Source organism: Festucalex cinctus, chromosome 5 (genome assembly GCF_051991245.1).
Source record: "Festucalex cinctus isolate MCC-2025b chromosome 5, RoL_Fcin_1.0, whole genome shotgun sequence".
NCBI lineage: Eukaryota > Metazoa > Chordata > Actinopteri > Syngnathiformes > Syngnathidae > Festucalex > Festucalex cinctus.
Window position 1 is genome coordinate 20,356,361 of NC_135415.1, and position 27,832 is coordinate 20,384,192.

The 27,832-nt window shown below is 40.7% G+C and overlaps 1 protein-coding gene across 4 annotated transcripts; it reads right to left on the reverse strand.

Annotated features, from left to right (window-relative positions):
• Window positions 1-2,784: 2,784 nt before the first annotated feature.
• cspg4ba (chondroitin sulfate proteoglycan 4ba) lies at window positions 2,785-27,669 on the reverse strand. Of its 4 annotated transcripts, XM_077522613.1 has the most exons (12): window positions 27,414-27,669; window positions 23,353-23,516; window positions 18,445-22,020; window positions 17,881-18,354; window positions 17,124-17,300; window positions 13,429-13,627; window positions 12,984-13,115; window positions 11,793-11,965; window positions 11,531-11,714; window positions 9,407-11,290; window positions 7,424-7,541; window positions 2,785-2,885 (listed from the first exon to the last, which is right to left on the reverse strand). In XM_077522613.1, exons 1-12 carry the CDS (start codon window positions 27,505-27,507, stop codon window positions 2,870-2,872), a joined length of 7,191 nt encoding a protein of 2,396 aa, XP_077378739.1. In that variant the 5' UTR covers window positions 27,508-27,669; the 3' UTR covers window positions 2,785-2,869. The 4 variants fall into 4 exon arrangements, with proteins under 4 accessions (XP_077378739.1, XP_077378737.1, XP_077378741.1 ...); XM_077522611.1 differs by lacking the exon at window positions 2,785-2,885 and having other exon boundaries at window positions 6,327-7,541; XM_077522615.1 differs by lacking the exons at window positions 2,785-2,885; window positions 7,424-7,541 and adding an exon at window positions 7,628-8,019.
• Window positions 27,670-27,832: the final 163 nt, after the last annotated feature.

Here is a 27,832-nt window from a genome sequence, read left to right on the forward strand (position 1 = left end):
CATGTTGAAAGTGTTTGTGAATTTGTTTTTACTGAAGTATTTCGCTGAAAACAGCACAGCCGCGTTTGAATGAATATCAGGATATTTTATTTGCAGGTGTATCGCAATATTAAAAAAAAAAAAAAAGAATATCAGTAGTTCCATTCAAAAAGTGAAACTCATATCAATTCACTACACACGGTGAAATATTTTATAATTTTAAAGGGATACATTGAACCATTTTCAGCAGTGAAAAGTTAATATTTTGTTCAGAATGATTTTGATAACTTCATTATTTTTCATATGCAATTAATACCTTTAAAAGTAGTTTTCTACTTGCTGTCGACTGATGATGGCATCACCTGTGCTGAGGAAGTAGCTAACGACCAATCATGGTTCACCTGTTTTCTGGGGTTGGTCAGCAAACTGAGCCATGATTGGTCGTTACCTACTTCCTCAGCGCAGGTGATGTCATCATCAGTCGACAGCAAGTAGAAAAACTGCTTTTTAAAAGTATTAATTGTACATGAAAAATAATGAAGTTACCACATTAATTATAGACGAAATATTAACTTTTTACTGCTGGAAACAGCTCAATGAGTCAAGTATCCCTTTAAGCTTTTATTATTTTTTTGATGAGTATGGCATAGTTAACGCTAAACCCAAATTTACCGTCTAAAAAAATAGCGTTAAATTAAAAAAAACAAAAACACGATTATTATAGAAAATAGGTAGTAACTGATGTTTCACAAATCTATGATAAATTAGTCACTTTTTTAAAAACTACTGAAATAAACATACTTTTCTATCATATTCTAATTTAGGGATTTTCCATCTTTGAAAAAAAAAAAGAAGTCAAAGGGGTCCAACGAACATTTTCAAGAAATAAATAATTCCTGAACAAAACATGTACTCAGTTTGTTTCTATTATATTTAAGTAACTTGAAATCTATACATCCTACCATTTTCTGAAGTGCGTGTCCTCATTTTGATCATAGGGGAGCCGCAGCCAATCCCAGCAGGGATTGTCCACCCTGGACTGGTGGTCAGCCAATCACAGGGCACCTTTTATACAACAATCATTCACTCTCACACTTGACAATTTGGAGTCTTGACATACATGTTTATGCAAGTTGGGAAGCAAAAGTACTGTTACTTTAAAATAATTATGACTCAGGCAGTAAGTTTGAAGCCTTTTTTTTTTTTTTTGTTCACTATTTGCCAAACTGTTGCCCAAAGTTTGCCCACCACTGGCTTACAGTGTTGTGAATTAGCGGCGTCGACAGCAAAAGCGCTGCAGGGGTGGGACGCTCGCCTCTGTGCAGCGTCAGTGTTTTCTTACCCGACCCTCAGATGTGCTGACGATGGCCGAGTGGGACATGTGGGTCGTGTTATGTGGAGTGGGGGCGGACTGATGACATGTGGCGGACAGGAAGACGTCACTAACAGCTGTGGGGAGATTTTTTTTTCTTCTTCTTTTTTATCAGCTATCGTTGCTATGGCTGTAAATAAACATTCCAGCTATGAAGGGAAACACAGATTATTGATGAATCTCATTATAATTATTGCCAATATAGCCTACAGCTATTTTCACTGAAATGAATTTATCAATCATTGAAATGAATGGAAATGCCAACACTCAAATCATCTTTCTTTATTGAAATAAATGGAAATGCCATTAATATGTTCCAGCTGCCACCCCCAAAAAAATAGCCAACAAAAATGTTTTTGAGAAATAGTACTTTATACTTAAACATACAGTAACATCATAATTAAATAGAATTACAGTAAACAGTTTTTGAATTGAAATGACCATGTGCTGTTATATCGTTTGCCTGTATATGTTGCCGCAACATAGATGCTATTTAGCGTTAGCATTGACATAGCAGTCTGAGACTATGTGGTTGTTAGCGGAAACCAAGGTGAAAATTTTCTTCACACTAATATATTCTATGTGCCCGCACTAGTCGGAATGGTATTTTAATTCATGTTTCCTTTGTGGAATAAGAATTTAGCAGATTAATTACTCCATTTTAATCCATCAGAGAGCTAACATTTTGACATTACACCGCCCTCTGTTGTGGACTGAAATCGATGCCTTCGGGCTTGCATTTCTCACTTGTTAGCTAGATTTCGTCTCGAAAAACAGTGATATTTGTTTACCATTATTCTCTAGCTCATGTGGCTTTTTTTTTTTTCCCCCAAGTTTGTGCTGACCCATTACTTCAACGTTTTTTTGTTTTGTTTTGTTTTTGTTTTTGTTTTTTTAAATAATGAATCATACTTTTTAATTCCCGGTATATCCTGTCAGGTGGAGGCTGGAACTGGCAATCCTTGACTTCCCTTTCCTGCCCCCTTTATTTTCTCCGCAAGTCTTTTCATTGTGTATATAAAGTGAACAAGATGCGTACATGCTGGCCGAGGCCTCTTGTTTCTCCTATGTATGCTGCCAACACCTTAGGAAATGGGTGTTCTTGTTTTGGGGCCTCTCGAGCTCCCGCAGGGCTTGGAGACGTTTGCTTGAGAAACGCAGTGCATGCTGGGACATTTGCTCTCACTTTTGTGACCTGTGTTTTGTGCACAGGTCGTGGTTATTTTGAGTGTTTTATGTAATATATTCTCAGTGAATCATTATTCAAGTACATTTTTTTCATTTGCTGTATTATATTGAAGTGAAGTGTTCATTTTCAAACTACACGTGTTATTTTGGCTTACAATTGTTTAAATCTACTTTGTAGGACTAAATCCTCTACCTCGTTTTTTATTATTCTGATTCTTCTTACCTGTGAATGAGTGTAAATGGTTGTTTTTTTTTTTTGTCTACATGTGCAATTGGCTGGCAATCAATCCAGGGTCCCACCTAAAGTCAATTGGGATAGACTCCAGCTCCTCAGACCTCCACGACCCTAACAAGGATGGATGGAAAAGTCATGATATAAAATGTTGACAGTTTCAACTCCATACAGTGTCATCTACAACCGCACAAATCAGCAGCAGCAGCAAACTTGTGATTCCGAATGAATCAGACATGTGAAGACACCGCCACAAATAGCTGTTACGGCAACACGCGTCACAACACAAGCATACACGTTACAGAAGTACAAAGACCTTTTCAACTTGACTCATCTCTCACTGCTGACTTTTTCCATGTTGTTGCTGTCAGACAATGTTATTTTACAAGTAGTGCTCAGCCGTTGAGGCCAAATGAGGGCTGGCTTATTTGCAGTAGACAAGGCTTCCCCTCAAAAAAAAATTTTTTTTAATTTTTTTATTTTTATTTTTTTGTAAGTAAGACACGAAATAGGATGTTTCATGTGTGTATTATTAACAGAGATATTAAGACACCTTGGAACGCTGTTAGCAGCACAGTGGACAAGTGGCTAGCTGTGGCTAAGTTTTGAGTGGTTGTCATCACCAAGATCCACTGAGAGGAAGAGTGGGCTAACTCAATTTTTGCCATTTTTAGGTTAAGTGCAGAAATGTATAGAGAAAATGCTAAGGTTTAGTTCCAATCTGGGAGAAAGCGGTAGCCTAAATTACTTTTCAGTCACTTTTCTGTATTCATCCCGTGTAACAACTGAGACAAGCCTCTTTTCCAAGATGGCCGTACCTATTAAACCAGATTTCTCATTCAAAAACATGCTAGGTTCAGTTCAGTGGAGAAGAAAATAAGGTAAATGCAGGAATGGTATGTATAAATCAAGGTTTAGTTCCGGTTTTTAAACAGTAGGTGGCATCCTTTACAGTTACTTTCCCCAATTATCATCGAAAGAGTTGGATAACTCTTTTCCAAGATGGCCGCACCCATGGAACCTGGCCTCACTTTCCATAAACACATCCCAAAATGAGGTTCAGAGATTGAGTGAAGAAGAAAGTAATATTTATCATCTTTCATAGTGTTGGTAGATTTGATGGCTGTTATAAATGACCCAGTTTTTATGGCAGCCATAAATCTTGAAATCACCTTCTTGCAAAATGACTAAAATGGAGTTAGCCCACTGTAGTTCTCGGTGGCTCATAAATGCTCTGTGCCAACTGGCAACCAGTCCAGGGTGTAGCCCGTTTCTTGTCCAAAAGTCAACTGGGAAAGTCTCCAGAGCAGACAATATAAGAAATGGATGGATATGGATGTCTGCCATTTCAATGGCTGGCACTCAGAAGCAGAACAGTAGCTAATCAGTGTCACCACATTACTTCCGCGCTCCTTCCCCAAGAAAAACACCAGAATGGCAACAAACGCCCTCGTAATTTCTTCTCTGCGCCTTACTCAATCACAGCCCACTTATCCTGTCACACACTAGCAGGCTGCCACGGCTATATGTCATTATTGACTTCCCCCCTGTGTGCACTCCGGGACACCAGGAAATTCCCTGAGGGTCACCACAAAATATTTCATCCCGCTTATTCCGCCGTGTCATGTTGCTATCCTGCGGCCGGAAGTGACAACACTTTCTCCTGTGTAAGAAATGGTTTGTTTTGGGATGGCCGTGCCACATTTCAAGTGGAGGTGCGATTGTGGGAAAGCACCAAAATATGTTTAGCAAGCTTAGGGAAATGTTTTTCTCCATTTTGTGACCAGGCCCGCAGACATAACAACATATTCTGAGAACTGCAGCTAAGTTAGCTTAGTTTAGCTTAACATACAGTACATGTCCCCACAGACATATGAAAATAAATAAAAACGTACATTATCACCCGGTGCTGCTGTTTTGACAGGAAACAGGCTTCAAATGGGCTCATCAATTTCAGTCTACTAAATTTGGATGAACCATTCTGACGAGATCTGTTTTCAATCAATGGCAGACGACTTGATGTCATGACGTGTCCTGCGATCTAAATAGAAAAAGTAGTTACTTTGCAATGTGTCAACTGCATTGCAGTCAGTAATGATGACAAGCAGTTCATAGAAATGATCACTTTCATTATATGGCTGTAGTGCTGTTTACTGCCTGTAGGGTGCAGCAGTGAGTAAAATTTGACAACACGCATAGATGTAGCAAATTTCTCAATCACTTTTACGTTACATGTATGTGGAACAAACAAAACTAATAAACAAAATACAGTAGGAGACCCTATTTTTTAGATAAAAACAAATAACTGCATTATCTTGTGTTGTTGGCATCCATGGACTTGAAAATAACTAATACTTTAACTTAGTTACTTTGAAAAGCAAGTAATCGGTAATTTGAGTTACTTTTAAAGTCAAGTAATCAGTAGAGTTACTTTTTCAAAGTGTCTGTGGCAACACTGGTAACCAACCCGTCCACAAGAAAACCAAAGATGGTCTTTAGAATTGGTAGTTTCCCAATGCAGGTGTTGATGTCCATTCCTGCAAGTGTAAGCATAGCATCGAGTCACACTAATGCAAGAGTGCAAGTGGCCATTGAGCTTATCTGCTGTTGTTTGATGGCCAGATGACAACCAGCTTGCAATCGGCGGTGGCGAGGCTAGTGTGGGAGGTGTTGGAAACAGACCAAGTATTGTCATTGCTGTCAACATCGGACTATTACTGCCATGAAATGACCTCTTCAAGGACTTGACACTGCATCTTTGCACATCTGCTCTTAAAGCTGATTAAACAATTTTAAAAACAACCACTTTCTTTCTTGTATTACTGTATTTCCCCTTTCCAAGTGTAAATGACCTTATCCTCTCCATCCGTGGCCTCACACAAGCAGGAAGTGAGATTAGACAAACACGTGGGCCTTGGTCAGCGCACTCCCATGAGATCATACACCAACCTCAGCACTACCGCATGTCGCATGATGCAACGACAACACCCTACTCTGAAAACACTTTTATTTTAGCACAGAATGTCTACTGACGCATAAATACAAGACTTATGGTTTGATGAAATTATATAACCAACTTGAAGCCTTTTTTGGAAGAATATTTAATAATTTGCAAGTCACAAAAACGCAAAAAGAACACGTAACTTGGGTCATTCATATCTCAAAGCAACAGTAATTTTATATAAATAGAAATGGAATGAAATAAGATTGTTGCCAAACCTATTGTTTGGGAATACAATTCTGTCTTTGTGCAATGTTTCATGTTTGGATTCCTGTGAGTTGTTTTTGTTTTGGATTACAGGCAATGCATCATGGGAAGGTTGTCCTGTCCTGTACCTGGCAGAAGCTTCAGGAATGTTGGAGCACTGTGCGCTCTGCAGTGCTGCTTTTGTTTTTACAGCCCTCACACAGGAAGCTCTCTCTCTTTCTCTGGTGGGGGCCTCATTCATGTCGTCTAACAAAACGCTGACTGTCCCCCCCACCCAAATAAGCTTCCACCTCTTTGGCTAATCTCCAAGATATACACAACACACAACATTTTCAAGTTGTTTGCTTTCTTTCTTTTATTTTGCATCTTTGTGGGCCACTTTAGCTACATTCTCCCAGGCTATAGTTTCGATCACGAAGCTTCAGAAAATAAATAAAAAAAATAAAAAAATAAAAAAATCACTTTTGGAATGTCAGTCTGGTTCTGTTTTCTATAGAGTTCAGCGAGGGCAAGCGTAAAGCCGAGTCGTTGCCAACTTGCACACAAATGGCATTTGTTTTTAATAATTTAAATTAAAGCCAATCCTTATGGACGAGCAGTACACAACCTACATGGACCTTAACGTTGATTTGTAGCAGTGATGAACTATACGGCAGATCGAAATGAAGCCACTTAGCACTGAATCAGTGCCTTTTTGTCTATGTTTACAGCGCTCCAGGTGCATGCTGCCCTCGGCATTGCCGTGTTACATTCTGTATGCTTCTGCAGTATTTTACGTGCCTTGATTGGCTCTTAGGAGCAAACTTAACAGCTTCTAATGGTGTATTTAAGAGGGCGGTGAGAGAAGGGGGCCTCTTAGGAAGTGAAATGGCACAAGTGTTGAGGTTGAAGAAGTCCAATAACGCATCAGTGTGAAACCTCATTAAAGCTAGTAAGCTAAAAGCACTCCATGTTGTCTTGTGTTGGTGCGCGCCCACAATTACCAAGCCTTAAATTAGAGGTCTTTCGACACTAACAGTACGAACTGCTCCACAGTAGAGCTGTTTTGACTGCTGGATTGTGGCCCTCTCAAATAGGATAGCTACTAAAGCAAACTGGAAGACAGTGTTGGAAATTCATAAGTCATTGTCATGTATACAAAAGGTCAAAAAGTCAGGCTGTTAAAAACTGACATGTAGACGGACAGATTTTCTTCTCTTGCCTCGGTTCGGGACATTTGGTTTTCCAAAAGGAAATGGAATGTGTAGAATAGAATGTGATGAACATCCGGTCAAAGCACATTATTGGATATTTTGGCAACAAAATATGAAGCTTCACTTCACCCTGCCGCCTCGTGGTCCAGCTGGTATGAATAGTTTAAGACTAGCAGCAATCGGAATTGCCAAAGCTAGTGAGCCCAACTGCTGCTCTCATCCACAAGCAGTTTATTTGTGTGCGCTCTGACCTGCATAGACATACGAAATCTGCGTCGTCTTGTTGGCCAGACATTTCGCTGCTCCGCTGTGCATCATACAGGCGAGTTAAAAGTCCTCCGAAAATTGGTCGACTGGAAGACAAAATGCCTAAAAACAAATGATTAGCAGTTAGCCGACGTAAAGCTTTAAACATGGATGTGGATTTTTAATGCTGCTCAAAAATCGAATTGCTTCAATTCCTAGTCGAAACCAAAACAAAAAAACAAAAACATTGAACCCTGAATGAGATAAAACAGGGAGGCAAAAAAAAAAAAAAAAGTATCAAATATTAAAACTGCATTCAGCATTAAAGGCTAATATTATCATTCGTGAGTAGCACTGGGGTGTGCTGAGCAGATGCCATGCAGTGAGTGGCAAATGGGTATAATTAAATTGTCTTTGGTAACAATACTTGGCAAAGTAAAGTGAGACTTAATAACAGTAATTGCAAAGAATCGGTTTCTGACCTTTTGTTGTAATATGTCATTTTAGTACAAAGAGTAGTGATCCCCAGCAGGGTATCAAGTCCTTGTAATAAGAGCGATCCTAAAAGCTACCAAGGCAGAATTATGGGAGACATTAAAACCTGTTGAGGAGACAATACAATAATTTAAAGCGGTTTAATAAAAATTTGATATAAATAAAATATGGCATTTGTACATCATGTAGGTTACATCATTTAGCAATTAGAATACTGTACACTGGGTAAAGGATTCTAATCAATTCAGTATAAAATAATATATTGTTTCCAGTGATTATTCAGTACCTTCCATTGACAGCAGTTTTTCTTTAAAACATCCCAAATCATAAATACTATGATACTTTTCAGTCCATTTTCTTGGACTCGCAATGAGCCCTGATGACAACAAATGTGAATGTGGCATTTCAATCAGAAAAAGAAAGCAAGCACTATAGAATTTAACTTTAAAAATTGCATTTGTGGTTCACACATGCAAGTAGTCGTAACATGATGCAGTAAAATGTGTGTTAAATGAAAAGTCTTGACTTTTTCAGCAATGATCAGGCCTATACATAGAATTTCAGTTCAGAGCACTTGCAACACATAAAATTAAAATAAATGGGGGGGGGGGGGGGGGGGGGGGGGTCACACCTGAGTTTATAAAATAACTAATCACTAGACCATTTGATTTAGAAAATCATGTAGTGAAAATGGACAGCTCCTGCATCATAGTCAGAAATTCCCAGTGTTCAACTGTTCATGCACCAAACTTACTTAACAACAGCACCCTCTGCTGGTCTTAACAGGTGCAGAGGCGGGACCATTAAACAAACAGCAGCAGGATGGACTAATAAAACAATGGTGGTTGGATTTTTCCTAATGGCTGTCTCCAAGTTTCCCAGAGGCAGCCAACACTATCTCATTCTTGTACTACAGACTGCCACGTAATGCGATAAGAGGTGGTCTTTAAAAAAAAAAAAAAAAAAAAAAAGTTCTTACCCAAGGTCAGATTTGACACTCCCCTTAAAAGCACAAACTACACTAGACAATTTTCCACAAGATTTCACATCTTTTGTCTGAGGAGGACATAATCTTTCAGTGTTTAACCAACTTCAAAAATCAGTGTCACTATCTTGACATATTCATAATAGACAAATAGTCTTGGATGATATTGCTTAACTCACTCAGTGGCATTGATGGCTACAGATGTCAGAAATCCATTTAATTGGGCTGGCAGTGAATGAATGAATCAAAACAGGGCTTGTCTGGAACCCCTAGTTTGCTCTCAAATATTCATCTTACCAAAACATTTTGGACAATTCTATGCATCCAACTGTTTGCCCTCAAACCCAATACTGATTCCTCTGAAGAGAGGGAGTTCCAGTGTGGATGGTTTGTGAAAATGCAGTGGGAGAATCCCTGCTCCACGAGCTGACAAGAATATTGGAATCGACGGTGTTATAATTGTACGGTCGCTCGTTCCGTACCAGTAAGTGACTGAGAGCGGGGCTACCTGTGCCGGTGGGGCTCAATGGGGTGACAGTGACAGTAGGAACGGTGGTGCTCCTCTGGGTCTGGCCCTGGTATGATGGGCTGCTGGGAAGACCGGGCTCCTTTGGCGTGTCGGTCCTCTGCTTCCGTCGCCGGTGGTGTCGAAGGTAAACAACGAGCACCACGAAAATGATCACGAGCAGCAGCAGAGCGAGTAGCGGTAAGATAACCAGAAGAGGGTTGGAGCTTTTTTGCGGGTAGGATTCCACACGAACGGGCGTGTTGATGAAGGGAAAATGATCGGTTCCTGTGGTCGGTTTACCAAGAGTTGTGCTGAAAATGCTTGTTCGATTGGACTTCCCCCAGCGGCTGCGTCCTTTGAACCTTTGTTGGTTTTTGCTTGGCTGCTGGGTGTAAATGACAGCTGTGGAGCGCTCTGGGTAAGTGGCTGCATTTCTTGCAGTTTGGATTGTTGTCTGAGAGGGAGATGATGTTGTGGCCACAGGATTTTTTGTGGTTGGAACATCCGCGGGATCATATGGCACAATAGTAAAATGGAACTCCCCTTTAGCAGGTTGGATGTTATCAGCTTTCAGTAAAAACACCAGTGAGTCGCTTAACTCTTGAACTCCTGTCATGTTGGCATTCAACTGCAAGGCGACTTTTTCTTGCATAACATCCTGGAAAGTGAAAGAATCAAGTGGTTCAGATTTCCTCAACCTTTTAGTCTTTGGCCGAACCACTTTTCCGTAATTGGGGTGTGACACAATTTTAAACACAGGGTCGCAGCTACAAATATCAGCCAGTTTAGAAGCATCAAGGGAAGCAGAGTTCAGTTTTACAGCAATCCCGCTGGGTGCCTTAACACTTTTGCCAACTTGGATCAGAGGCGTGACGGTGACATTTAGCACTTGTGCGCTCAGATTGGCCTCAGAAGTGAAGGCTGTGAACTCGAAGCTGTCTTCCGCAGACGTGAGATTGGTCATGTGGTAAGCAAGGCGTCCTGCCTGTACAACTTCCTGATCAAACTGTGATACCTCTTGAGTGTCCAATAGAAGTTTTCCAAACTTTGGTTGCCTTGAAATCTGGTAGTGAATTGTGGCGTTCCTGCCATTCGTCTTGGCCGCAAGCTTGTCTTGTGTTAGAAAAACTGCGGTGCTACCTTGCTCGAGTGTCAGTCCTGTGTGGTTGACCAGAGAGATGGTGATCTTTGTCACATCGAGGTTGAAGAGTTTGTAAATTGGCTTATGGTGGCCATCCGTCACACTGAAGTAAAACACGCCTGAGGTAGGGCTGCCATCTTGGATAAAATAAACACTCCCATTATTGATCTGGGCTTGGGTGAAGGCCCCAATCGATTCATTCAGTTGTCCGTCAAGCGCTAGGTATCCATTGTTGGGCTTGCTAATCACAGAGAAGACAATATCATCAGGGGGATTGTCTAAGTCTTCCACACTGAGGTTGTCTGGCTTAATGGCTACAGCATCTCCTTGTACCACAGTCAGACTGGGTGCTTTAGTTTTCAACACAGGTGGCTGGTCATTCACAGCAGAGATCGTAATGTTGAAAGACTCTTCGATAACATCAATGTCATCGACAGGCCTTTGAGCCGTTTTGCCCTTTGGGTTCACCCATGCGCTGAAGGCGAATGAGTCGTGAGCTGTCTCAGAGTTGTCGTGCTTGTAGGTAATACCGTATTTGTTGATGATGAATTGAGAGAAATTGGGTTTCTCCTTGGTGAGGTTTCGTTCGCCGACGACAATGACGCCGTGCCGTGGCAAAGACGTCACCTGGAACCACACTTCATTGGCGCTCCGCTGAGGCGTTGGCAGCTTAGACATCAGGTTCGTTGCGTCAAGCTTGAACTCGTCAATAATGACGCTTTCTCCTTCCATTACTTGAGCACCTGGTATAAAGGAAACTTGATGTTATTTGAAGGTTTGAAACTTAAATTTGCTGTAAAATGAAAATAAATATGTTGTCTAAATTTGACACACCACAGAGAAGTGTTAACAACTTAGCCAAATTTGAATAGAATTTGCATAGAACATATTATTGTCAAGAATCTTTGGGGGAGTTTAAACATGTAGAATGTATTCACTGAATTCACATTATAGATTAATTCTAAGGGCTATGATGTTGTTACCTGTGTTTGCCAAAAGGACTGTGTTATGTTCCGGTCCTGTATTCTCATAGGAGATATCAATCTTGAAGGTCAGGCTCTCCAGAGACGAAGGCGGTGAAGCCACAGATAAGGTCAATGAGTCCATGGCTTCCCAGCCCACTGACTCAATAGGGGTTTGGATGTACATGACCTCTTTCCGATCCACCTGATGCACAATCACAAAGAATGCATTACAAAGTCTGAATTTGTCTTGCTCAGAAGCTAGCTGCTGTTCTCTACCCACCATATCTTGCGTGAACGTTGAAATGTCAACTGAGACGTTTCCAGACTGCTTCCTCACCAGACGCCCCAGTTTAGGATGTCGGATTACACTGAATGTAATTGTGCGGTTCAAAGCACTGCTGACATCATTGGTTACTACTTGCAATTCCTCGTTTGAAATTGCCGTTGAAGACCCTGAACAAAGGAAAATTATTTGCAGTTACTGCATTGTTTTTCTCACAAATTAATGATCATGAAGCATTTGTTGTGGTGTCCATCACATTCTGCTATGCAGTTCGCCTGTAATGAGAATTCTACTAAAAGCCATTTGTACTTGTAAGACAAAATAATGCAGACAGTCTTTTTTTTTAATAGCATGGTATAAATGCAATGTGAGATTTGATGAAAAACGGACTCACTGAGATCCTTCTACTTGGGAGGGTACTAATGAGACATGCTAATAATATGAATGCTACACCGAAGAGGCAAGAGAATAGATCAATTCTCGTAAGCAGCAGTATCCTCTTCTGTCTTGGTGTTGGTACATACAGACACTTCAATGGAAACATTGTGAAGCCATTATGAGTCCATAATGAGGCATATGCAAACATTTAGTGAAGAGGGAATTTACCCAATTCCAACCCAAGACATTTGAGGAGTGTGAGAAAGATGAAAACACATTGATCGCTCTGCATCGTGAGAAGAATTCCTTGTACCAAATCATCACACCATCAAGCTCCCCTTCAATTGTCTGCTAAATCTCTGATCTTGTTTGCAAAAACTTTGTTTCCTCAGACGAGACACTGTAAAGCTCTTCAAATACCCACTCTGGGAAGAAGCAGCAAGGCGTGCCAACTGGCTATTTGCTACCCTCATCATATCCTTTTCCTCCAAACTCGCAATCCAGACGGCTGGAAATCCCAAGAAAGCTTGCAGACAGTCAGCAGCCTATTTTTAGCTCGACTGTATGAAAATAGCATAGCTACCATTAAACATTATTAATAGCAGCTCTGATTAATTGGGTTTTGACCTCACATCAGTTGGTGATAAATTATTTAGCAGAAGAGAAATCAGTATGAACAGATGATTGCACAGTGAGTAGAATACAGTAGAAGTACTAAAAATTTGTCCTGTCTTGGTTATTAAAGGGCAGATGAATTATATATAGAGGCATGACGATGAAATACAAGCTTAACTCCATGGTTTGATTTACCTGGAAAAACCTTCAGGGGGCGATTTTGCGCCAAATTGAGGACCAAGGCTCTTGCAGTAATACTAAAGATCTGTCTGGGAGTAAAATTTACACCATCATTGACTTGGAAGTTCAATCCTCCAGACATTGCACCTGGAAGAAACCAAATTCCAACATGAAATCATTAAGGAAATTATATGTAGTTCATGCAAATTGTGATGTTTTTTTTTTTTTTTCAATTACACCATTTATTTTCAGAAATAGAGTACCGGTATTATTATCAAGCACTATAAAAGTTGTGTTAATTTACAGGAATATAAACTACATTTGACCTTGAAAACAGTTTAATTTTGACTGCAAATGTATCACATGGGCTGTGTTTACATCAGCAGCGCCCTCTAGGAGATGCAGGAGGAACAACAGCTACTTCTTGCTGCTTCCCAGCCGACTAAGAAATGACTTTTACCTTTATGCACAAACAGCAGCTGTCCCTGGTCTATGTGGGCCTGGGTGAAGTTGAGCACAGCTGTCATTGGGGTACTCTTTAGAGCCAGGTGTCCGTTGCTGGGAGGGGTCACCATGAAGTGGAGCTCCTCCGGGGGAGTGTCAAGGTCCTGCGCCCTCAAGTCTTCCAGGCTGATCTCTGTCACTGAGGACACCCAAACCTTAAAACAAAGACAGACAAAAATGAGTGTAAATAAAAAAAAAAAAAAAAACAGTCAGCTTTCAAAAAGACAGGCTTAAACTGTTTACTATTTTCTCAGTTGAAGTGCTTAAAATCTCCACAAAATACCACAAACCTGTGGATAAGTGCACCTTTGAATGTTAAGTGATTACAATTTTGTAGCTTACAATATGTTAATTTTGATTGTGATACAATACTCTCTTACAGAATAGGATATATAGTAAATACCAATTACCAGTATCACAATATTACAAAACAGCTGCAATAACACAGCTGAAGGCCCATTGGAGGCATCTCATCTGTGCCCTTTACTTCATCATGACGCACAATGGACACGGAATGCTGCGGATGTTCAGCTCCAAGGCTATTTTCCCACACTGTTCTTTTTATCTCCTTTAGCTTTTTTCCACTGCACATCATCCAATGATGCAGAACTGATTAAAAAAAAAAAAAAAAAAAAAAAAAAAAAAAGTCCCCTACACTAAGCACGAAAGGACAGCATGAATGAGCGGTGGAAATGTGTCAACATTTCCAAACATATTAACATGCATATTTTAGATGGGGAGGAATTTACTGTAAAATGTTTATGATAATAATCTGATTAAAAAAATAGTTTAAATGATTTTACTGTTCACAAAAAGTTATCAGATAAAATAAGTCATTTTGATCATGTATGTTTGCTGTCCACCTTGTCGATACTTTAAGAAACATTCTTTTTAGCGACAAAGCATCATTTAGTCTTTCTTCAGTAGAGAATGAAATGGTGGTGTTTCAGAAAAATACACTTATATTTACCAAATTTCATCATGTTATGTGTCAAGATTTACATGTCCATTGTGTCATAATGAAACATTAATTGATTTTAAAAAAACAACAACAAAAAAACACTTCCAGAAATTTGAAATAGCCAACTTGCTCAGTAAATCATATTCAAGGTCCAGCATCCTGTGCTGTTTAAATACTGCCATTAGACAAAAATGTCCACGCCGTCTACAAGCTTACATATTTGACAGTTTGCATGTGCATTGTCTGCTTTCAGTTAATTTATATTAAGAAAAATCAAATAAATGTCTCAAAGCTACCTTATAGTAATGTTGACTTGAACGTGAATAGTTGTTTGTATATATGTGCCCTGCGATTGGCTGGCGGGTATACCCTGCCCAAAGTCATGTGGGACCCTAATGAGGACTAGCGCTATTGTTAAAAAAAAGAAAGAAAAAAAAAGAGATATACCGGTAGATAGATTAGACAGACAGACAGACAGATAGACAGATAATCAATTGTATTAATAGTAAGTTGTCGGGTTACACCATCTAATAAAGTAAATGCCACCCTTTGAGAGAATAGGATATCCTGTATGAATTCAGACTGTAAGCACACATTCAAGGACAGTGAAAATCCAAAAGCCTCATGAAGATGTGCAAGTTTAATTCCAAGGCAAAACTAGCGAGCTGTGCAAAGAGTTGACAACAAAGAATGAGCTCCTACTTGCTGTGCCAGAGCAGCTATTGCGTAACGCCGCCACGAACACAGGTCGTAATTCCCACAGGCAGTTGTGCAGTGAAGATCCAAACTATGACAGTGCTTCGCTTTTGTTGTTGCCAGTGTCAGTTATGGCTCGGTAGAGCTTACAAGGAGCGATGTACAAAGCACGGAATGGATGTCACCTTGTTCTAAATAAAGGTGAATGTGAGGACTCATCGTGTCATTCTTGCAAATAAGTGGAAGATGACTAAAATGTGTATACAGTATTTTCTTTGTTATTGTTTCCCCAATCCCTACCCCTCTCTCTATTCCAAAGACTCGGAAGAAATGGTGTTCATCTACAGGCTTTGACTTAGTGGAGAAGAAATTATAGGCTTTGCGCCCATGTGTCACTTGGCTCTGTGAGTAAACTGCTTTTACTGGAACAAAAGCACGGGGTCCTTTATCAGTTAGCACCTGTAAGCCACCCACATGGGACCCTCACACTTCCCATCAGCACCACCACAGAACGCCCCCTCCATATGTGCATCACTCCGGAGGGAATGGCAAGCACCTCGAGCACTCCCCCCGCTTAGCAGCCAGTCTCAGCGGGGATCAGTCTGACGAGCGGCATCAGCGCTGAGTCACCAAATTCAAAGACACACAAGATCAATTTGCACAGTTTCCTATAGACCTCACGTCAAATCTCAGGATCTCGATGGGGTTCCAAAAGATCACCAGGCTTTAGCGGTGGAGCTGACAGCAGCCCTGTCAACGCTTTCTTAACAATTTTCATCCGCTTATATAGAATACATGACGAGATTACACTTGTTCAGGTTTCGAAGCAGTACTGTACATCCTGAGTCACAGCCAAACGCAGACATCTTTTATTGTTCTACTGTAAAGTACAATTAGCTCCCCCACAGTGTTTAAAGGATGTAATGATGTATACAGGCTAAAGACTTGCTCCCAGCTAACTTTTAACGAGTTAAAAATGCAACGTAATAAATGTGATATAGAACTACATACCCTAAAACACACAAAGTATAGAGATGCATCTTAATAGATTACAGGGAACTATAGAAGATAAACGAAAATAGAAAGGAAAAGTTCAATAATTAAAAAAATCCTTTTTACCTTGTTCGTAGTGAATCCATAATAATTTCTCTTATCGAATTTTGCACGTTTTTCAAAAGCAAATTCATTCAGATACCCCCTGTGTATAACTACTAGCTCGACGTGTTTATTGCTGTGAATGACATGGTTGGAAACCAAGTGTTTATTTTCAGTTTGGGCAAATATATATTAGATTGTAATTTTAAACCAAACCTCTCTATTTTTAAAATATTTTATTTCTACAACACTATTTCATTGTCCAAACTAATACTATGAACAATTCACATTAAAGTACAAGACAGCCACCTTGTGGACAGCAAACTGTTAAGCACATCTGTTCACACTGCAGAGTATGCAATGATCCATCACTTCTATAGTGCTTTCCCGAATTAGGGTCATAGGTGAGCTGGAACCTATCCCAGCGGACCTTGGGCGACAGACAAGCTACACGTTGTACTGGTCACCAGCCAATCACAGGATGGATAAACGACCATTCATATTTACATTGTCACCTACAGACAATTCAGTCTTCAATTACTCTAAGAAACAATTATTATTATTTTTTTGGAATGTGGGAGGAAGCCAGGGTACACGGAGGAGAAACTACATAAGCAAGGTGAGAACAAAAGGAAGGCCTGAGCCAAGATTTGAACCCAGGACATCTTAATTTAGATTGGTCACTTCTCAATACAGAATGTTTAGAATCTCTTTAAAAAAAAAAACAACAACACATTTTTAAAAATTGGTACCATTACAACCACTTCTTCTTTTTTCTCTTTTTTTTTTTTTACTGTGTGAGCACACCTCAGCATCCTTCTTGCAACAATACACACATGAAAAGTCAAGTCAAGTCATGTTTAAAACGTTTAAAATATAGAGCAGCAGTGTAGACTCACCCTGAGGACCCTGTTGGCGGTGATAACAGGGGGCTCATCGTTGACAGCTGTAACTTGGACGAACAGCGTGCGAGCCTCACTCTGCTTCCTCAGGCCTGTGTCGTTGGCAACCACTGTGAAGTTGTCTGCTAACGTTTCGCTGCTGTCGTGGACGTAGTAGATGAATTCATGCTCCACCTGGTAAAAATGTGGAAATCATTAAGATGAATGTTTAGCAGATACAGAAGAAATACATTAAAATAATTAGTCATGTTACGAGAGTAAATGGAACTCGAAAATATTATGTTTGGTTTCTTACAATGTACAACATATCTTGGAACCTTAGCCGACCTCCAATTTGTTCAGATTTAAAATATTTATTCTCCCACAGGAAATAATGAACATTTAATTAATAATTCTTCACTCTAATGCTGGCGATGGGATAACTGCGAGAATCTAGAAATCTTCCATAGCTACAGTCATATTTAGTCACTCCTTTAGATGTTGACCGAGCTCAATTCTAACAGTTTTCATGTGACTTTAATGAAGTGTTTTCCCAGAAATGTAAACTTTTTATCCCATTAAAATTTGCAGTAAATTTGCAGTAGTCTGCGATTGGCTGGCAACCAGTCCAGGGTGTACCCCGCCTACTGGCCAGAGCCAACTGAGATAGGCGCCAGCACCCCCGTGACCCTTGTGTGGAATAAGCGGTCAAGAAAATGGATGGATGGATGGATGGATTTGCAGTAGTTGCTTGAGTGTCTGTGAAGTATCATACCTGCCTCCTGCTGAAAGTTGTCAAGGGCACACCGGGGTGTCGGGAGTGCTCGATGTGGCCGTGACGTGGGGGCTCGGTCACATTAAACAGGAAGTTAATTCCAGAAAAGTGTCGGTTATTGACTTCAAGTATGTCCTTTGTCAGGGCCTTATAGCCACCCTCTTCCACGGTGAAGTTGGAGACTTGAAGTGGGATGAGGCGGGGTATGACATCGACTGACACGCTAATGTTACCTACGTCGGTGACGCCATTGGTGGCCTCCAGGGTGAAGGTGTCGTTGACTTTGTCAGGCTCTACCTGCACGTACTGGATGTTTCCGCTGTTAATGTCCTTTTGGGTAAACGTCTTGACAGGAGACTCCTTGCTTCCGACGTGACGTTCGTCGGCTTCCACAAAATGTCGGAGAAAGCCATGATAGGGACCCATCTTGACTGTGAACACAATCTCAGATGGCACACTGTCCTCATGTGTGACCTGTGTATCAGTTAGAAACACTGTGTGGTTATATTTTCGACAACAAAGACAACAACAAAAGACAAACCTGGCAACGTCTCTCCCACTAACCTCAAGTTTAGTATCGTCAATCTTGACAGTTTTTCCTTCCTCCACCAGTAGATTGTTGTGATGCTGCACAATGGGTGGCCTTTGATGACTTTCCAGGTAAACCTTCACGTTGATCTTCGCTATAAGGTGGATGTCGTTAGCCGTTACTGTCAAGTTGAAATGGTCTGCCAGATGTTTGCTGTCATCATGTCGATAAGAGATTAATCCGTTCTTGAGCTCAGACAGTGTGAATGATTCCACCACTATTTCATCTCGATAAAGTCCTCCATACTTGGGTTTTTCACGCAACTTGAATGCAACTTCTTGGTCATCTCTAATATCCAGATTTGATGTGATGGTAAAATTATTGGTGGTAAATGTAACTGACTGTCCCTTCTGAACCAGTAAACCAGTGTTATGAACAACTTTCAAAAAAGGGTCCTGTGCACTGATGTCTAAAAGACTTGACACAAAGTTTTTTCCATCAGAAACAAAGAGCACAAACCTGCCGACGCTTGCGCCTTTGTGAATGAATAAAACTTTCTTTTCTTCTAAATCCCTTTGCCGAAACTCAAATAGTCGATGATTCGTGTCATTCGCCAGCACCAAATCTCCCATGGGAATTCCACGACGGATGTAAATCAATTGGCCGTCATCAAAATCAGAGTCTGGATCATGGTAACGCAAATCTTCAACGGTGAGCAGCCTCTGTCCCTCTCTTACTACATGGAAAACTTTATCAATGACACGTACTGGTTTTTGATCATTGATCAGTTGAATGGATATGTTGAACGTTCCTTCTTCTGACCCAATTTCATCATCCGCGATGAAAGCTTTGAAACCTTGAGTGGTAGAGACAATGAAAGTGAACTCATCCTGACTTGTTTCACCATCATCATGAACATACATGATCCGGTCCTCTGCGAGATCTTGATTGCTGAAGGTTAAGATGTTTTTATAGCTCGAGTTTGAATTAGACTGAGTAATACGAGCAAGGCTTCCATGTTTGGGACTACTTATCACAGTGTAGTACATATCCTGAGTAAGCAACGTTTCTGCAAAGAGCTCGTTTTTTGTTATCAGCTTACTTTCCCCCTCCTGAAGAACCAGTCCAGCATTCCTGATGAAAACATTATTAACATCAGCTTTAATTGAAAACTGAAAATCATAGTTCTGGGACTGAGCATGTTTGGAGAACAGGTGAAACTTGAATCTGTCATGTGTGTCCTCATGAGGCCGGTCAACGAGTTCATAGCGTACTTTTAGATCGGTGACATCTCTTTGGCTAAAGGTTGAGTTCTTTGTCAAAACTGTAGTTTCCAGTAGCAGTTTTCCTTTCTTTGGTGTGGTAAGAACCCTAAAATAAAGATCCTCCTCAGAAACAATCACACCCTTGGCTGCAGCAAACAGATACTCTGAGTTAAGTGTCATTTTCCTAACCTTATCCAAATTCATAATTACATTCCTCACCAAGTTGTACCTCACCCAATTCACGGTGATTGGGAAAACTAATTCTGCGGTTGCCCTTGCAGCCACAATGACTTTACACTTAATGTAATCAGTGGCATTGTATGTCTGAATCTCGCGGTATGTGCTAACATACCTCAAGCGTCCCCCTTTTTCAAGAAGCCTTTGGGAAAACGAGTCAGTGGGCCTCCATTCACCACTTGAGTGAAGTCTCTGGAGCTCTCCATACTGCGGCTGTTCAATGACATCATAGCGGATGTCAATCACTTGTTTGACAGCGTTGGTTTCTACAGACAATTGTTGTGAACCAATTGCAGCTATTTCTCCTTGATTGACATTCAGACCTGTGTTGTTAGCAATTTTATACTCAAGTGCTACAGCCATCAACCTTAAAACTACCGTGTTACTAACCTTCTCCCCATCACTGACTCTAAGCACTATCCTTGAGTTTCTAATCCCTGTGTGAACATAATACACTCTCAATTCTTGCAAGTCTGAGTGAGAGAATGAGGTCACCGCTGTTCCAGGATTGTTTTCAATTTCCAAATACCCTGCATCTGCATTCAGGTTCCCGAGCACAGTAAAAACAAGATTGTTATAGTTGCTGTCAATGTCTGTGGCCTTCAGAACATCTGCATTGAGTCGTTTTTTGGAGTTTTCCACCAAGACAAACAGATTGCCTTCAGGGAGACTCAATTCAGGCGCATCATTAGTGGGTGTTACTGTAATGTTGAAGCGGTACAATTTGCTAGCCCTGAGATAATCCGGAACTTCTTTCCGACTGCTGGATGCTATTGAAAACATAAAGAAGTCATCTGGCTCTTCAGAGCCTCCATGGATATACATTACTCGTTCATGCCAAAGGTCCAACATGCTGAAGGTATTCTGAGGTTGGTCCTGATCAACATCAAGCCTGATCTGACCACGCACTGGTTGATCTTGAATTTGGAACACAATTTGAGACTGACGAATACCAAGCGTCTTGAAATCCAAGAGCACCTTGATGTGTTTGGCCTCAAGAGATGCTCGGCCACCTTCTTCAACTATCAGGGGTTTTACTTGCACGAAATTAGAGCCATACCGTCTGTCCAAACCCCTTGCAAGTGTTGACATGTGCAGTGATGGTGTTGGGGTCACCAAGAAAAACAGTGATTCCGGGGCACTTGTTGGACTGGTAGTGGCCAATGGCACTTGTTCTTTCTCAGGTTCACAGCCAACTGAGATATCCTTTGTGACGACTGCGTTGGCAAGCCCCATCTTCCCTCCGCTCACTTGAATATTCTTCATACATCCTTTGAAGGAGCCTCCACGCATTCGTTTTCCTGACACGGACATCAACTCAGCCTTTCTGACTTCCGATCTAGTGCTGTCATCGATGCCGCCAATAAAAACGTAGCCTTTAAACTGCAGCCCCTTGGAGCGAGAGCTAATACTACTTTTCACCATTTCCCCATCAACAGTTAATTCAAGCGTTTTAGAATTTAAGCGCATCTTCATGTCATGCCATTTCCTGTCATTGATAATTGTGAGTGAACGTAGCTCCGTTTTGCTACCACCTTTTCCAACGATAGCCACGAGCAAGCCTTCTTGAATCTCCAGTGCCACAAAGTCCCCCTCTTTGGCAGAGCTGTACAGGATTATGCCTTCTCTGGCTGAAGTATGCACAACACACTCGAACGTTGCTTCTTGTTGGACATTCCAAGAGGGAAGCGAAACGTAGGCCCTGGAGCTAAAGAAGCTAATGGGGTCATCTTCTGTGGCAAAAAACTGGGGACTACAACCTAGCGACACCTCATGGACAGTCTTGAATCCAGTGTACGGCCTCAGCGATGACAGCAAGTCATGTTCATTGAAGACGACATCCTCCATGCAGCCTCGAAAGCCAATTAGGTCTCTGGGGAGGTAAAGTCTGTCAAGGCCAACTGAACCTCCTACATAGATACCATCCAGGATGTTGAGAACATGATGGGGGCCAGGGATCTTTGCACTTGTGTGAGAGTTTTTGTTTACTGTCAGAGTGACATTGTGCTTGAAATGGTTGACCTCCACCGAATGCCAGGCAAGGTCATTAAGCTGTGTGCCTTTCTCGGATCGCAGTAGTTGCTCCCCAGATCCCAAGTCTAGTTTCAGCTGGGGAAAAGAAAGACATATTTTGTTACGAGACAGTCAGACACACATTATTTGAGGTCTCATGTTAAAGGGTGGCAACTGTTGTTATACGGGTGGAATTTGTCTGAGATTCCAAACAGGAAAAGCATAATTACCCCCTTGCCTTGAGCCATACCCCGAGTGCATCATGTCACCTTCTCAAACTAATTCTGATGACATGCTTGTCAAGGCTTGCTGCTGAGTCCCTGCTAATCGAGCGCAGGCTTCCAGGGAGAGACGCTCAAGCCTGACTCACAATTGTTCACTTGTGCCACTGAACACAACAATTATTTGGTGGCCTTAGCCTGTTGAAGGAAGAAGGGATGAGCAGGCCATCCCCATGCTCACTAAACAAGAGTCATGAAACAGTGTGATTCACTTTGTGCTCTTAACACAATTGGAAGATTGGTCACAGCAGTTGCTTGAGTATACGACAATGAATTTCTCAGGACTTTTAACTTGGAATATGTAAATTAAATGTTTCCTTCAGCACATACTGTGCAGTATGTTCACCCTGCATGCAGATTTAACCTGGCAGAGCTGCTTAGAGTGAGCATAGGAAGAATTAGAAATTTCCAAACGTATTTGACTCCTAAATCCTTCCAGCAATACGCACAGGTTCTAAAAATAGACCATTTTATGTCACACTTTACAATTAATTTTCTTAGCATGGAATTCACTTCCATCCAAATTCAATTGAAATCGTACAAATCGTAATATATCCAGAATTACTGGGCGAAATAGCAGGTAAAATTCAAATAACCACGTGTGAAACCGGTAGTGGTTTCTAGAATGTGTAATATGTGTGGCCCAACTGGGTGGCATTGCTGTGATGCCCCAAAATTGTTTGTGCTATTGGAGGGGTCTCAAACAGGGCGCCATTCATGCTAGGACGGCCACTGTGTGGAAACAAAAAATAAAAAATAAACTGGAATGGATTACTTTTATTTAAAAAAAGAAAAGAAAAAAAAAAGCTTTCCTACAGTGATTTTTAAATCCTAACAAAGTTGTTAAATCCCAATGTTCATTATGATTATAACAAACACCGTAGAAACACAGACCAGACAGCCTTCAGAATGCGCAGCTGTGACATGAAGGGACTGGTATGGGGCTGGCACTCAGCCCACATCACGCAGACTTGTCTGCTTGTGTTACCGGGTCGAGAGACTGACACTGTCAGTAGAGCTGGAGTCATCGCTTCGGGTCAGTCAGCGATCATGCGAGCACGACTTTTTGTAGGCATGCATGTGTGTGCTCATGTAATGTATGCTTGAGCACATGTGCTCATGGATGGGGGGCCATGGATGTACCCACCTGCAGGCGACCGGCATTGAGCTCTAGTAGAATATAGTCGCTCTGGCCGGTGGCAAGAAACAGCAGGCCATTGGTACTGGAAGTTCGGAAGCGAATGCGGAGCTTGTTATGGTCGGACGACTCTGTTGCCTTCAGCTGGACAAAGCCATCGCCATAAAAGGACGCTGGGAAAAATAGCAGAAAGGGCAGTGAAGCACATTTGTTTAAAAAAAAAAAAAAAAAAAGAAAAAGAAATGGACAAAATATTTCTCACATATAACTCATCTATTTTGCTGAATTTCACAATAACCAATCATGGTCATAACATGTCATTGTGAAGAAAAAACAAGGGCGTAAATACAGAAAACCAACAGTAAGTAAAAGTATTGTGTCCTAAATATAGCACACATCTGACATTTAGATATAAAAGCACCAGGCTAATTAGCATTCTGGTTGTCCTTACAAGAGTAACGTGCACGCACGTGCGCACAAACATTTCAGAGCACATTACATTTCTTTCCAGAGGGTCTTAAAGTAACCTTAACTTTCCTTGACCTTAAGCAAGTTTTTGCCTGAAAATATGTAACATTATATAGAGTTGCTTTTCATGCACAAAAGGAAAGCATGCTGACAGTGTACATCATAAATTTGCTTTACTATGCATCTCTGTTGGACCAGCTGTAATTTTTGTACCATAATAATTCACACTCAAGTGCAATAACAGCACAGTCGTGAATTCAAATGAAATATTGCATTTAAAAAGAAACACACTTAGTTTGAAAGAAAGTGGCTTTTAAATTTCAGCATGCCTTGTGAATTTAGAAGGTATTTCATTCACATGTACAAATGGAAGGTTCTGAATGAGCCAGGCAAGTTCAGACACATCTCTCCCTGATGGAGACCTTCAACCTGAACATGAAAGGTTCCCACATCCTCACATTTTCTGAGGTCACAAGTTCTTGCAACGGCATACAAACAAGGACAGATCCATCTGTTTCTTCTAGCTCACTTCCCTGCCATTTCACATCAGCCTATAATCTGGACTAATGTGCTCTCAAGCTGTCCCATCCAAGCCTTCATGTCCAGGCACCAGGAGCATGCTTTGCAATCAACTCCCACACACATAGTTCGAAGATCCACAAACAAATTATTTGCTTCTGTAGTCATATATCCCGTTTCTTCTTCCCACTGATGCAATGGTAAAGATAGAGTAGAAATTAATGGCAGTTAACGGTTTCTTATCTTTTTGTCCTTCAAGGCAAATTAGCACAACAAACCACTAAACCGTGTTAATTAAACCTACAGCCATCACAGTATACAGTGGAGGATTCTAGGATTTATAATGGGAGTTTTAACACAGTGGTTCTCAATCTTTTTACACCAAACACCAGCGGGAAAAAACAAACAAAAAAAAACTACTTGCCGGAGTGCTCCAAGTTCTGCCATAATGAACAACATTAAAATACAGTTGCGTCGTGTGTAGGGGTGTGAATTGCCTAGTACCTGACGATTCGATTCGTATCACGATTCACAGGTCACGATTCGATTCGATACCGATTAATCCCGATACGAATGGTCACGATTCGATACCGATTAATCCCGATACGAATTTATAAGTCGATTGTTGCGATTTTTTTTCATTCATATTTAGAAAATACTAATCAGTAAGCTTTTAGAGTGTAAGATTTATATGAAAATGTATTATTTATTTATCTGAAATTTCAGTCTTATAGAGGTTGTAATCTGTTTCATGTTTGAACAGCATTAAAATAAAAATATTAAGGCTTAATGTGCCGTTCATATAACATTCTTCCATGCTCAAGGTGTGAATCCTAAAAATAAAAAAATTAAAAAAATAAAAAATAAAAAAAAAAATCGATTCTGCCGATTATTGAATCGATTCGAGAATCGCGCGATGTAGTATCGCGATATATCGCCGAATCGATTTTTTTTTTTTTGACACCCCTAGTCGTGTGTATGTACGTAATCGTCTTTTTTTCTAGTTTTGTATTATTTGTGTCAAATGAAGACAGACATAACAGATGGACAGACAGGTTAAGTGGCTGGGTTTCCTCGTAAGATCCATGAAGAAGCAAGAAAAACCTCACAGTGTAAATGTGGGCTGCTTGACATTATGGGTACTAGCTTAGTTTGCTCATGCAAACTAGGTTAGACTGTTCAGCCTTGGTGGAAGTGTTTGCTCCACTGAGTGCATTCTAGTTTCTTCGGTATTGTTCCCATTTGTGGTGACGTTTAATTAGCAGTTATTACCTGACTGTCCTAGATTTAAACTCTGTCAGTCAGATGCAAATGACATAGTGTCCATTAGGGAATCATTAAACGAAGCCAAATATAAACAGAATTATTTGGCATAGACAGAAAGTGCACTTACTGTTCATCCCTTTCAGTGGATAGAATGGAAAAAACTGTGTGACATTTTGCCCTTTTACTGTACTGACAAGGATGGACATGCACGTTCAGATGCATTTTGGTGTGACTACGATGACGTTTAATATGTCTGACTGAATGTCAGGCTCGCTTAAAAACACAGGTCTGCCCTCAAAATGCACTTGAATGTGCAGAGCTGCGTTCTTAGAGAGTGGTGGCAACTTGCAAGACACCAATAATGGTTGTTTCTGTTGGAAGAGACTGGTGTCAGCCGTTTTGTGACAAAAACTATTGAATCATGGACATTTTGGGAACAATGGCAATAAGAGAGAAGGAAATTGCTACTACAAGTAAAAAGAAGGATGTTCTGTCAGCACAGCACACAACAAACCCTATCTAATTAGAGAGGCAAGATCAGAGCTTGTCACTGCTTGTGTGCCAAAGTTTATCCAACAAATCGGCAATGCAACTTGACTCAAGTGTCTCTTTTTGTTTGTCAAAGCCTTACATGGGGAACTGGCTTCTTACAGAATACTCTCGTAATCTGTATGGGCATAAAGGGAAGCAATGGGGATTATCAGGAACAAAAAGCTCGCAAGATTTGGAGATGTATCAAAACAAAATGGTGCCGATATTTTGGGCATGATGTGTGACATCAGCATATCACGTGAATCATCGTGTGAGGGCTATATAAATAAATTTGACTTGATTTGTTTTACATTGTTATTTTATATTTACAGCCCACAAATAATTTTCATTCATATACAGTATTTACATATTTATGAATTAAGTAGTCCATTACAGTAGGTACACTAGGGTGCCTTTCAAGTAAACAAAGGATTCAGAAAAATGTTAGGAAAAAAAAATGTCAGTTGCCCATTGCCAATTTGTCACATAAATTGTGTCCACTATTGTTGCTATTTTCAATGCATGATGGAGTGAGTGAGTCACAGTGAAATGATTCCTGATTATCCCCAATGGCAGAGCCAGGATGAGTGAAGCTCACTGAATTTGAATGACAAATGCCCAGCTCAAGCAGATGAGGCTAATGAATTCATATGAGCGTAACAATGTATATCGCCATAAAAATAACACACATGCACAGCCTTTTCCCTTGGGAAAGGAGGCTGGAATAACTACTTGAGTGTGTTATTGTCGTCACCAGACTGTTCTTCATGTGCAATCAAGTGTGCTTTGCTGCACTGCATAAAAGTTTCATACCAATCACTGACACGTGATGCTGTTAATACACAGTTGAAAAAATAATAATTAAAAAAGAAGACCGCAATGCCCAATTTACACGGACGTGTCCATGATATAAAAAGAAAGTATTATTTTTGATGCAGCTTTTTATTTGGATGTCAATAGGCAGTATTGCACAGGTGTCCTAATGAAATGGTCGGTTGGACAGTATGAGAAATCGCATTGCGCTGTAATATTAGTGACTTAAAACTACACTACTGTAATAAAATAATTTTCAGCATTATTATTAGGAATATGTCACTTGAAATAACAGCTAGCAACAGCTAACGCCACTTTTGACCTTTTTAGGTATTTGTTGGTAGTGTAGCCTTACCTCTACTTTCGAACACTGAATGAATGTAAACAAAACGTTGAACCAAAAGAGCACTGTACAGTAAATATGCAGCAAGAGAAATTATCCTGGTTTGTGATTAGTTTTAAAGCCCAGTTACCTCCCGACGCTAACTCGACCAGGAGCGACCACCAAAGCAGCCCGCAGAGCCACAGCAGTAACTTCTTCGGGGCTCTTTTCCCAAAGGAGAACATCTTCCTTCGCTAAGTCGACATTTCACAAACTCGCACAAGGCGGTTCTCTGTCTTCTTTGGATGTGTAGTCCGACACGGCTTAACAGTTTGGCTGGGTTCTGTGCGAGAAAACAGCAGCAAAGTGTGGACCACCGAGCCCACCAAGCACTGGCTCGAGACAGACGAGAGAAACTCCGCCTCGTGAGCGCGCGGCGAGTGCTCTCGCGAACGCGCTTTCCAAAATAACAGCACAAAAAGACACGCGTGGCGAGGGGGTGATTTATTTTTGTATTTTATTTTACGATTTTAAATAACAAGCCGTGGGTTTTATATAACATTAGTAATA